We start from the raw sequence: 12,927 nt of genomic DNA, 5'->3' as shown, positions 1-12,927 counted from the left end.
AGTCCTTTATCCGTCACAGATAAACAATTATACACAGTATACTGAGCAGTGAAAGGTTTTTAGTACCTGTTTCACAATGAAACAACAATTTTTAATAATAAGATTACAAGGCGGAGAAGCATGACCAAGATGGAGGTCTAGCCGAGAAGCTCCGACACCATGCTACACTTTTCTTCGAAATACCCTATCCAACTGCCAACAGTCGAGTTAAAAAAGGCCATGTTAAAGACACCAACTGCGAAACAGTGCGAAATCTTCACCCGCAGACGCAAGACGAGCACGAAAACAACCCCGGTAAGCCTCCTGGATGACACGAGTGTTAGCATAGCTAGCACTCAGACTGCTAACAGCATGGACATTGCTAACACGGATGGCATTGGAGAAGTGCTATCAGAGCTCCGGGCAATGCGGTCGGACTTTGGAGGAAGACTTGATGGTATCGACCAGAGACTAACGAGCATGTCAACCACTCTCACAACTTTAGAGGGTAAGCTAACTGCCACTAACCAGGAAGTTACGGCTAATACTAGCCGGATTGAGCTAGCTGAGACCCGCATTGTTATGACCGAGGAGTCACAGCAGACTGCCGATACAGCCCTACAATCCGCTTTAAAGAGAATTGCTTTCCTGGAGGGGAAAACAGAAGATCTTGAAAACCGGGGCAGGAGGAAGAATCTGCGCATCTTTGGTATACGTGAAGGGGTAGAGGGGAGACGGCCGCTCATTGAATACATAACTGAGATGCTACCATCATGGCTCGGTCTCCCACCACAAAAAGCGTTCACTCTCGAGCTTGCCCATCGTACACTGGCGACAGGAAGGCCCGGACAAAATAGAGCGGTTCTGGTCCGGTTCCTGAGATTCCAAGAAAAGGAACTCGTTTTCCGTGAAGCTAAAAAACAGCAAATCCTTCACGATGGGCAAAAAAATCACTTTCGCACAGGACCTTTCAGCTGAAACAGTTCGCGTGAGGAGAGGATTTCACCCCGTCATAAAAGGCTTCATCGACATCAATGCTTTCCGTGGATTTCAGTACAATCCCTGTAAACTCAGGATCCTACATGGAGGCAAGATGCACCTGTTTTCCACACCACAAGAAGCTGAGGACTTCTACAAACAGCTCCCACCTACAGCGGGGGGCACTCGCTCCTCATGAACAAGCTCCATCACGTGCTGTAATATGAGGCTGGTGGTAAAAGACACTTGATAATCATTTGTTCTTAATGTTAAGGTTGGCAGTTAAATTTAAATTCATATTTGTGTAAATGTGTGATAGTTCTATTTCATAAGGGTAAGTAAATACAACTGTGAAGTAGCATGGTGTATGGTTAAGGGTTTTAGAAGAGTTGGGGTCATGTTGACTAGCTGCTCCTCAGATTTGTGGATCAGCATCCCTAATAACCACTACGTTCTGGGAGGGTGGGTGTGCATTTCACAGGATGAAGTGCACGGGTTCAAGGGAAGGTTCAAAAGTTCAGTACTGTTTATATGTGTAGGTATGAATGTGTGTGTGTGCCTGTGTAAGTTTGCACTTTATCTATTATTATTTAACTATTTTATTATTTACCTTATTGGCTCTAATGCTCCTTAAGTTCATTATAAAAATATATGGAAAGGACACAGCAGGGAAGTATTTTTAACATTACTATTACTAGTTGGAATGTCAGGGGAATGAGAAAATTGGTAAAAGTTAAAAACGTATTGAGTCGAATAAAACTCCTAAATTCAAAGATTGTTTTTATACAAGAATCACACGTGACAACACCAGATATTCAAATCCTAGTTAAAAGATGGCCAGGTCAGATATTTCATGCCCCTTTCACTGGTCATGCCAGAGGGGTGGTAACTTTGATCCACAAATCTGTACCATTTCAAAAAACTAAACTTATTTTAGACCCAGGTGGGAGATACATTATTGTACAAGGTATTATTATGTCACAGAAATTTAATTTGGTTAATGTATATGGCCCCAATGATGATTCCCCATCCTTCTTTGACAAACTCTTTTTGACACTATCTGCCCTAGATGGGATATATATTATGGGAGGTGACTTTAATTGCACCCTTGATCCAACCCTCGATAGGTCCTTTCAAACTGACAATACACATACAAAAACCAGGAAACTAATACATAACTATATAAAAGACCTTATGTTACATGACATATGGAGGGTTAAAAATCCAACTAACAAACAGTATTCATGTTTTTCAAGTAGTCACAAAAGCCACTCACGAATAGACTATTTTCTTACATCCATAGAATTAAGGGTGGAAGAATGTTTGTACAGTAGCATTGTTATGAGTGACCATGCTCCAGTCTCAATTAAAGTTAATTTGGATAAAGTTGAACAGGGCCAAAATAGATGGAGATTACAGGCCTTTTTATTAAAAGATAATGTCTTCATTAAAGTTATTGAAAAATGCATAGACAATTATTTTGAATTTAATAAAGATGAAACGTCAGCCAGTGTCAGATGGGAAGCTTTTAAAGCTTATATAAGAGGAGAAATTATCAGTTACACGAGTGCTAAAAATAAAAAGTATAACCAAGAAATTATATTAATGGAACAACAAATTAAGACACTGGAAAATGAAATTTATAGTAATAAGAACTTAGGAAAAATTTAAAATCTAACTATTTTGAGAGGTAAATATGATAAATTAATGACTGACAAAGTGGCAAAAAGTTTGTTGTGGACAAAACAAACATTTTATGATCAAGGAGAGAAGGCAGGAAAATTATTAGCCTGGAGAATTAAAAAAATGCAGGCAGATAGAACAATCCCCAGCATAAAATCAGATGTTGATAAACTGACTTCCGACCCATTAGAGATAAATCAAAGTTTTAGAGAATTCTATAAAAAACTATATGAATCAGAGTGTTATGTGGATGAAGAAGTTCAAAATGCATTTCTGGATAAATTACCGTTCCAAACATTATCTGATGAGGATAAAGAAGCTCTGGATAACCCACTAACAACAAAGAATATATTGGAAGCTATAGGAAATATAAATAGCGGCAAAGCCCCAGGCCCTGATGGGCTACCTATTGAAATTTACAAGGTGTTTAAAAACAAGTTAGCCCAACCACTGCTTAACATGTTTAAAGAATCATGAAACCAGAAGTCTCCCAGAATCCTTATGATTAGCTACAATCACTCTAATATTAAAACCTATTAAACCTCAAACCGAATGCTCATCATGTCGGGGGATCAGTCTTATGGGATGTGATATGAAAATATTATGTAAAATCCTGGCAAAACGCTTAGAAAGACTCGTACCAAAACTAATAATAGATGATCAACAAGGTTTCGTTCAAAAAAGACAAGGTTATCATAATATTAGATGTGTTCTAAATATACTGTATGAAAAAAAAAATGCAAAGGATACAGCAATGCTGGCTGTAGACGCATGCCAAGCATTTGATAGAATTGAGTGGGCCTATCTTCTGAAACTGCTTCCAAGCTACGGACTAGGAGAGGAATTTATCAAATGGATTGAATTGCTATATACAAACCCTACTGCCCAAGTTTTAACTAACAATAACATCTCAGAACCTTTCAATTTACAACATTCTACACGACAAGGATGCCCGCTGTCCCCAATTCTATTCACTCTTGCTTTGGAACCTTTAGCCATTGCAGTGAGAACTCAGGCAGGACTGTCAGGGGTATGCATTGGGGGGATAAATCATCTTATATCGTTATTTGCTGATGATATAATATTTTTTCTGACAGACTTAAAAAATACCATTCCCAACCTGGTTTAACCTTATTGAAAAATTTGGAATGTTCTCTGGATATAAAATTAACAACAGTAAATCAATACTTATGTTTCTTAATGAAGAGGACAGAAAAAAATCCAACCATACAAACAAACTTTACAATTGCCACAGACGGATTTAACTACTTGGGCATCAAAATCACTCCAGATTTGAACAAAATAGTTGCTACTAATTACGACCCCCTAGTGGATCAAGTTACAGAAACTTTAAATCGTTGGACAAACTTACCCATCTCCATGATAGGACGAATAAATATCCTGAAGATGTCAATCTTACCCAAATTCTTGTACTACTTCCAGACACTTCCCATGCCCTTAACACAATCCTTCTTTAATAAACTCAATAAAACATTCAGTCATTTTGTATGGAACAATAGGAAAGCAAGGCTTCGTTTTAAATTACTACACTTGCCCTATGAAAGAGGGGGCCTCCAACTCCCAAACCTTAGATGGTATTACATGGCTGCCCAATTAACATCAGCTTCACACTATTTTTGCACAAACCCACCCCCTACTTGGGTGACTATTGAACAACAATCTAGTCCAAATTTGCCCCTTAATAGTTATATCTACTCAGTCAATTGAAAAACTCTTAAAAAACAGACTAAGAACCCCTTTCTAAAAAACACTATCATCGTGTGGCACAGTGCACATAAACAAATTGGTAATCCTTTATCTTCATCCCAATTCACTCCCCTGTGTAATAATGAACACTTCACACCTGGAAAACAGGATGGAGGATTTAAACTATGGAAAGAAAGGCGTGTCCAAACAGTAAAAGATTTATATGAAGATGGGATATTACTTACATTTAGTGAACTGTGCCATAAATTCCAAATCCCTACAAAGCATTTCTTCAAATACCTACAACTAAAAAGTTTTCTTTCATCAAAGTATGAAGACATGATACACATTCCTAGTTTATCACTAGTAGAAGAAATCTCTCTCAAAAAGCAGGAACAAAAAGGTTTGATGTCAAAATATTATAATCTATTCAGGTCGAATTCACCGGATTCTGCGATTGATAAACTAAATGCTTGGAGAAATGACATACATGAACATATAGATGAAGCAGATTGGAATGAAGCTTGTTTGCGAGCTCAAAAAGAAACAATTAATACACGACTAAAGTTACTTCAATACAAGTGGCTGACAAGGACATATATAACACCTGAAATACTTCATCACATATCCAGCAATAATCCAGACACATGCACCAAATGTCGTGATCACAAAGGGACACTAATACATTGTATGTGGGAGTGTAAAGATATATTACAGTTTTGGAAGGATGTGAAATTTTTGAAGTGAAGATTCCCCTTTCTGCCAAACTTTGTATATTGGGTATATACCCAGAAAACTTTTCAAGAACAAGGAAGCAAAAGAAACTACTGGATTTTGGGCTGCTACACGCCAGGAGAGCTATAGCGTTACACTGGAAGAGGATGGAGGCTCCTTCAACACAACAATGGATCAAAGAACTCTCAGAATGCATTGGACTAGAAAGACTAACTTATATTGCAAAAGGAAAACAAAGAGACTTTGAGAGATTATGGGAACCTTACATGACCATCATAACAAATTAGTTATTTTTTTTATTAGATTTTTTTTGTTGTTGTTGTTTTTGTTGATGTTTCTTGTTCTTCCTCATTAATATTTCTGTATCCAAACCATTAGGATGTACTGTACAACGGTCTATTTAAAATTGTTTATTTATTTTCGCGTGCAAACTTCACTAAGTGTGTGTGTGTGGATGGATGTATGAATGTGCGTCTCATGTGTTGTTTTGCTCATGTCCTCTGGTACAGGTTAATGTTACCAGATTGTTGATTGTATTGTATTATTAAAAATCAATAAACATATAAAAAAATAAAAAATAACAAGATTACAAGAGTGAAAGTTTAAGCACAAAATAATGACATTATTAATAATAATGAAAATTTAGGTATTTGAGCAGAAACAGGAAAACAACAGAGGCTCTTCTAAGATCTGCTCAGTTTGTTTTAATCTTTGAAGAGGGTACGAGTCTGGGTGGAATTCAACCTTTACAAGGAAATGGTGGTTAAACGGTTTTTTTAAACTGTCAATTTTGGTTTATCAAAGGTCAAGTCAACTCTCTCTCTCTCTCTCTCTCTCTCTCTCTCGCTCTTTTCAATGGAGGGGAAACATAATCCAGTCTGAAAGTTTTATCAACTAAATAAACGGAGTAACGCGTTAACAAAACCCGAGTAAGAGTCATTGAATGTCAAGTGGTAGAATTCTCACTTGTCATGCAAGAGGCTGCGGTTGGAGTCCCGGCTATGATAATAGCTGTTTCAAAAATGTATTCATATATGTTGAGTTAGTTTTTTGGTTTTTTTTTCAGACATGCACATAATCAATATCAAGTCCATAGTGCACACCAGATCACCAAACATATTTGGACACACAAACATTGAATTATTACAGCACAACAATATAATCAGGTAGCATGTCCGAAAAGGAGTTGGAAGAATATAAATTATTAAATCCCACCACTTCTCCATAAATGATATATCTTTTTGTTTAGCTTCCACTCATTTATTATTAAACTCATTTATACATGTTTGAATCATACATATATTAAGACAGATTATCTGATAAAAAGGTATCAATAAATTACCTTTTTATCATAATATAGAATAAATATAATAAAGTTTGAGCATACATACACACACACACACACACACACATATATGTATAAATATATATATATATATATGTGTGTGTGTTGGGATTTATGGTTGGTTATTAGCATTAAATTACAGTAAGTAATATATTACTGAAAGTAATAAATCACTGGAAGTAATTTATGAAACATTGAAATTATTAATGGAAGTAAACGGTCATTTACGCACTAACAACTCCTAAAGTACTTGAGTAATTACTCAAAAGTTAATAAATTAGCAAAAATAATTTATGAATGAAAAATTATTAATTTGAATAAATTTGTTATTTATCTATTAATAATAAATTGGGGCACCACCAGATAAACTGGAAATAGCTAATACCAAAATATCAGTCTTGTTTGTAAAAAGGTTTATTTAAGTTAGTTAATATTTCTGTGTACAAATATAACAATCTTGCATAAAAGGGAAGGTGTGAGATCCGAGCACAGACTGTTACAAACCAGAGAATTGTCAACAATAAATACACAATAATCACCAAGAATCGTTCAATTCAGCTAACAGGCGTTTATTAACAAAATATAATAACTCATAAATAATTCAGAAATCATCTCATAAATCAACACATTCAAGTAGCAAACGTCATCTAACACGGAGATCTAATCTATTAAACAGTAAACATTATGTACAAAGAGTGTGTGTGTGTGTGTGTGGTTTGGAGTGATGAGGGTGATGGGTGTAATGACCCTGAATGTCCACCAGGTGGAGGCAAACATTGGCGGTCAGTGTGGTGACCGTGACGACCACTAGGGGCGTGCGGCGGTGCACAGAGGGAGAGCGCAATGACTTGATGCGTCCACCAGGTGGACATCAAGAGGGATTGCGATGACCCACGCGACCACGAGAGACGTTTGACTCGCTCTCTCGGGACGCCGCGGTTGCTTAGCGGCCAGATAAACAAGACGTCCGTCGCTCCCGCTTGCGCGAGGGTGGTCTCGGAGCGAGGCAGTCTACTGACTGTAAAATGAATGGGCGGTTCCGTTTGGCCCGGTTCTGACCGCCGGAGTTCTAAGTGGATGTTGGGACATGCAGTTAGAACTCTGGTGATCGATTCAGATGTGGTGTAGCAGCACCAGATAGCAGTTTGGTTGCTAACTGTGGCTGTGTGTGTGTGTGTGTGTGTGTGTGTGTGTGAGCGTATCTTGATCAGATAACATGAGTGGGCAGAGAGCGCAGACTCGGGTTAGTGAAAAAGGGGGAGATGAGAGATGGGAGAGAAGAGAAAGACAGAGAATTCTGGCGAGGATCGATTCTGCAACCCGGTTCTCCACACAGAAGAGTGGGCATGGAGCTCACTTGGACCTCTGGTTCTGAGGTGGAAAACCCAAGTCCTGGACTTGATTGGTACACGTGAACAAACATCTGGGCCGCGATGGCTTTATCAGCGGCACTGTTACGCCCCAGCCTAGGAGCTACTGGAGCGCAACATATAATTGCCACCACTCCATTTGGTCCAAACAGCCACAAACTACTTCTCAGTGCAATAGTGAGTTTATTTACAAGGTGCTCTAGTTTACTACAAGCAAATAACGAGTCCTTAACAAATTAATCTAAGAGTGCGCTCTACCATAAAAAATAACCAAAAATCCCCCTATTCTGTCAGGGGTAAAACTTACCTAACAAACAAAAGGAAAACAAACACAAAGTACGTTCTTCCTATCTAACATAACAAGAGAAAACGAATTAACCCGGAAAGTAAAGCTCACTCCACTAACACACACACACTGCAGGCTGCACTCTGGCTGTTTGGCAGAATGAAGATGGCTCCGCCCATCTGATCCAAGCTCTGCCACCTAGTGACGTCATCCTTCCTTCTTTTAAACCACGGTAAGTACCTGAGTTTGGCCAATCAGGTCGTCGGGACGGCACAGCCCTATTTACATGTTTGATTGACCTGGAGAATGACACAGGGCACAGAGAACACATACAAATACCACCACAGTCGTAATATCCCCTTTCCCAAGAATTAAATACCCCTCGAAATACTTTGAATACATTTCAGTTCATGTAAACAAGGGTGTGTCAGACTTGATACACTTCACTACACTTTTCTGAACAATTGAATCTCCTCATAAAAATTCTCCAGAGAATTAGATAGGGAGTGTCTGTACAGTCTTCCTGTGAGAATGAAGAAACAACAAACCTGTAATTGAGGTTCTGACGAGGTCACATCTCCTCACTTATACACTCACTATACATAAACAGGCCAAAGAAAGAGATAGCTTAAAATTAACATAGAAATTAAAGTTTATAATGACTAAAAGAGATGTAACTCATACAGTGATTATTACATTTTTACACAACATTTAACAACAGTAATTTAAAAAATTACAAAAAGTAATTATCACATGGGTCAAAATATAAACTCAGTTGTGTTTTGTTTTACTGGATTATAGGTTTGAAAAAGTGAGGTTGTCTTGTGATTGGACTCAGAGTACTGCACCCAGTCAGGTCTGCGTCTGTAAAGCAGATCTGGAAGGATTGAAGAACATAAATGCATAAATTTGCACTGTGGGTAAAACTAAACAGACCGTCTCTGTTACCTTTTAGACAAGTTGAATTCTACAGGAGAGGAGATCACCTCAGAAATTTGAATCACAACTTCCTCTAAAGCACGAGATGTAAATCAAGTGCACTGCCTCCACCTCTCTGCAACATCCCCTACCACCACCACCTGATTGAGGCCCAAATAGGAGTACATTGAGAAATGAATAGAATGCAGCTTAATTGTTCACATGCACAATTCTACACCAAGATAGTATTCATCAGAAATGGGTTGTTTCTTTATTTTGTTTGTGTGTTTTGGTTGTGTTAGCCACATCATCAGGCCCAGACCAACATTGGAGGCTTTTTGTCATGACACTGTTCCTCCTGTTGGACTCTCCACTCAGATGGTTGAAGAACAGGTCAGTTCAGGATCCATTGTTCAAAGAGCACACAGCTATTTTTACCAGCAGAACATTTCAATCCACCAATAAAAATTCTCCAAACAATCAGATAGGGAATGTCAGCAGAGTCATCCTGCGAGAATGGAAAATACAACCACCCTGTAATTAGCACATTCATATCTCCATTATTTCCGCATCTGTACGCTATAAAGAGGCAGGAGACAGACGCAGCACTCAGTACATCTCAAACTCCTCATCATCAAGATGAAGCTGATCCTCTCTCTTTCTCTGGCACTCGTCTGCATGCTCTCCGGCACAGGTAACCAGGCGCTGCTCACACTTGGAGGATCTCCTGAGGCTTTGCTGCCAACACAATTTTGATTATTTCTGTTCCCATTTCAGCCAGAGCGCTCCAATGCCTTCGGTGCACAAATTCAAATGATCTGAGTTGTCGGTTTCCAAGAACAGTTCAATGTTCAGATGGCGAAGTGTGCTTCAATGCATTCATCACAGGTATTCGTTCTCTTCACATCGTCTTTTCACAGAGCTGTGTGTGTGTTCCATATATCTCACTAAACTTTGTTTTGACAATAGATCAAGACGGAATAGAGAGAATCTACAGGGACTGTGTCAGTTCCGCAGTGTGCCCAGCAGTGACCACAGGGATCATTGAGACGAACGTGGGCGGGATTTACTCCATTGCAAACACTGAGTGCTGCGATACGGATGACTGCAATAATGCAGGCCTTGGTTGTAAGTAAATTCGAACCAGAAGGATTGTGAATAAAAGACTAAAAAACTTTGAAATAACTAATTCAATGTATTCTTTTTTTCAGTCCCAACTCCTCAAGCAGTTAATGGAAGAACGTGTCCTGGTAGTGTCCCCTCCGATGCTATGTTCCTCGCAACAGTGGACTGTCGAGGATTGGAGGACACCTGCTTTAGTGGAACCGGTCAGTGCTCTTATTGTTCAGTTGATCGAATATCTCAGACCAACTTCAGCTTATTTACATTAACCTGAAACGTCTTCATTCAGTGTAAAGTTTTAAGGGCTGTTGCAGATGATTCCAGTCATGTGCAATAGAAAACTGAAATGCCGAGCGACCAGAGGTTGTATGAGCTTTGGGTGTGACCTGACTGATGAATAGAATAGAATAGAATAGAATTTATTTATATAGCACCTTTCCCAGACATGAGCCACGAGGTCTTTAACCTCACTAAAAACAGAAAGAAATTAAATATTAATAATTAAAAATTTTAATTAAATGATCATTAAACATGTAGAAGCAAGAAAAAAGAAAAACATACATGGTTATACAGAAAAGTAAAATTGAGCAACATTGAGCAGCTACAAGACAAAGGCCTGCCTAAATAAAAATGTCTTTAACTGCTTCATAAAAACACCACAGGAGTTGACGCATCTCAGCTGAAGTGGAAGAGCATTCCACAGCTTTGGTAGGAGAGCTTCAAAGGCCCAGTCACCACGAGTTTTTAGCTTGGTGTGTGGAACCGTAAGCAGCATTAGTTGGCCAGAACTAAGCGCTCTATTTGAGGCATATGGGTGAAGGAATTTTGAAATATAAAACAGTGCTTGGCCATGTAATGCTTTAAAAGTTAGCACTAGTATTTTAAAACGAACACGGAACGTTATAGGGAGCCAGTGGAGGGAGGAGAGGACCAGGGTGATGTGGGCTCTCCGGGTTGTTCCTGTTAAAAGACGAGCAGCTGCATTTTGGACTGTTTGAAGGCGAATTAAAGATGACTGATTGAAACAGGTAAAAAGGGCGTTACAATAGTCTAAACGAGAAGAGATAAAAGAATGTAAAATCATCTCCAGCTCCACCTTGGACACCATTCCTTTAAGTTTGGCGATGTTACGCAGGTGGAAAAAGCAGGAACGCCTCACCCATTGCTGATTTGCCCAAACAATCTGAGAAATGTAACAATTGAAAAACTTGAAACTGCACTGTTCAGTACTGCAGGTAAAGCAATCAACATTTACAGATACAACAGACTCTCACATACTTTGGATCAGTTTATATTCACCGATCATGACAAATGAAGAAATGATTTGACCCCAACCTGAAACCTTTCGTCCACAGCCTTCCTGGATAACGTCGAGTTCATTGTTGGTGGCTGTGGAAGTCCAAATGTGTGCGACATTACTGGTGAACTGGAAGAGCTGCCTTTCATCGATGCAGGTTTCATTCCTTCTTCACCAACCTGCACAGCAATAACCACAACCACCCCTGAGCCAACTACAACCACAACCACCCCTGAGCCAACCACAACCACAACCACCCCTGAGCCAACTACAACCACAACCACCCCTGAGCCACCTACAACCACAACCCCCCCTGAGCCAACCACAATCACCATTACACAACCTACAACCACCACTGAGCCTACTACAGTTTACACCCCATCAAGTGAGCTGCTGGGTAAAATCAGAGCTCTGGTCGTGGAACTGAAGCAACTGTCAGCTGCAATAAAGCTTGAGCTGCTCCATCAAAACCAACTGGTGCTTCTCCAGCTGCACCTGCAGCTGCTTGACTACCAACAGCAACTGCTAGACCAACAGGAGGAGTTGCCATTCGACCACCACCACCAGCTGCCACTGTACTACCAGCAGTCTCTGTTGGTCCACCACCACCAACTGCTGCTCCATCAGATCCAGCTGTCTCTCTGCGGGCAGCAGCAGCTTCTGCAGCTCTTCTACCGCCAACAGCTGATCCTCCACCAGCTACAAGAGCTGCTGCATGGCCACCACCACAACTTGCTGCCCCACTACTACAGTTACCTGCTGCAACACCATCACAAATATCACCCCACCACCACCACCGAGGAACCAACCACCACCACACCCACACCAACCACCACCACCACCGAGGAACCAACCACCACCACACCCATAGGATTTCCTTGACTTAGAGAACAATACTCAACATGTGTAATCACTGGCTTTTAATGATCCGCCTTTACTTACTTTGTGATTTGCTTTTAGCCAAAATTTTAAATAACTGATAAATACGCTCAAGGGATACAAATCAAGTTCAATGAATCATTTCAGCTACATGGTGCTTTCTTTTGCTCTATCAATCAATAAAGCTACAATTGCAATTTATTTTGGTTTTGCCTTTTTCTGTTTCTCATTTTCACCAAGGTCTTTTTAATGGATTATAGGCGGCAACAAATTGATTTTATTTTGATTCCAAGTTTTCATGAATACATGGTAGACAAACAGAAATACACGTACATACAAAAACAAAACTAAATTTAAAAAACCCTCAAAAAACAAGGACAATAGAGTTCGATGATATTATTTACATTTTCAGAGCGGGTGAGTCGAGGATAGAGTATGTTTCTTTCCTTTATTATGTGTTCCGTCTTCTTGGTTGTAACCTGTAACAGAATAAGTCATGGACTTTGAGCCAGAGGGTTATGAACTGAGGTACAATCGGCAGAAATAAAAGTGGAGGAGATGTTGCAATATATGCAAATAAAAGGCTGGACTTAAAGGTTTTAGATAACGTGACAACTGTGGGAGATCA

At 39.4% G+C, this 12,927-nt stretch overlaps 1 protein-coding gene across 2 annotated transcripts; it reads left to right on the top strand.

The window, feature by feature from the left end:
* The first annotated feature begins 9,513 nt into the window (after window positions 1–9,513).
* On the top strand, window positions 9,514–12,500 carry LOC308117973 (uncharacterized protein). 2 transcript variants are annotated; one of them, XM_080477111.1, is made up of 6 exons: window positions 9,601–9,695; window positions 9,779–9,889; window positions 9,971–10,129; window positions 10,213–10,329; window positions 11,479–11,632; window positions 11,783–12,500. In XM_080477111.1, exons 1-6 carry the CDS (start codon window positions 9,641–9,643, stop codon window positions 12,300–12,302), a joined length of 1,116 nt encoding a protein of 371 aa, XP_080333237.1. In that variant the 5' UTR covers window positions 9,601–9,640; the 3' UTR covers window positions 12,303–12,500. The 2 variants fall into 2 exon arrangements, with proteins under 2 accessions (XP_080333236.1, XP_080333237.1); XM_080477110.1 differs by having other exon boundaries at window positions 9,514–9,695; window positions 11,479–12,500.
* Window positions 12,501–12,927: the final 427 nt, after the last annotated feature.

The sequence above is a fragment of the Lipophrys pholis genome (genome assembly GCF_963383615.2).
Source record: "Lipophrys pholis genome assembly, chromosome: 12".
Classification (NCBI taxonomy): domain Eukaryota; kingdom Metazoa; phylum Chordata; class Actinopteri; order Blenniiformes; family Blenniidae; genus Lipophrys; species Lipophrys pholis.
Note: the sequence above shows the minus strand (reverse complement) of the source record. Positions and strands in the feature narration are given on the sequence as shown.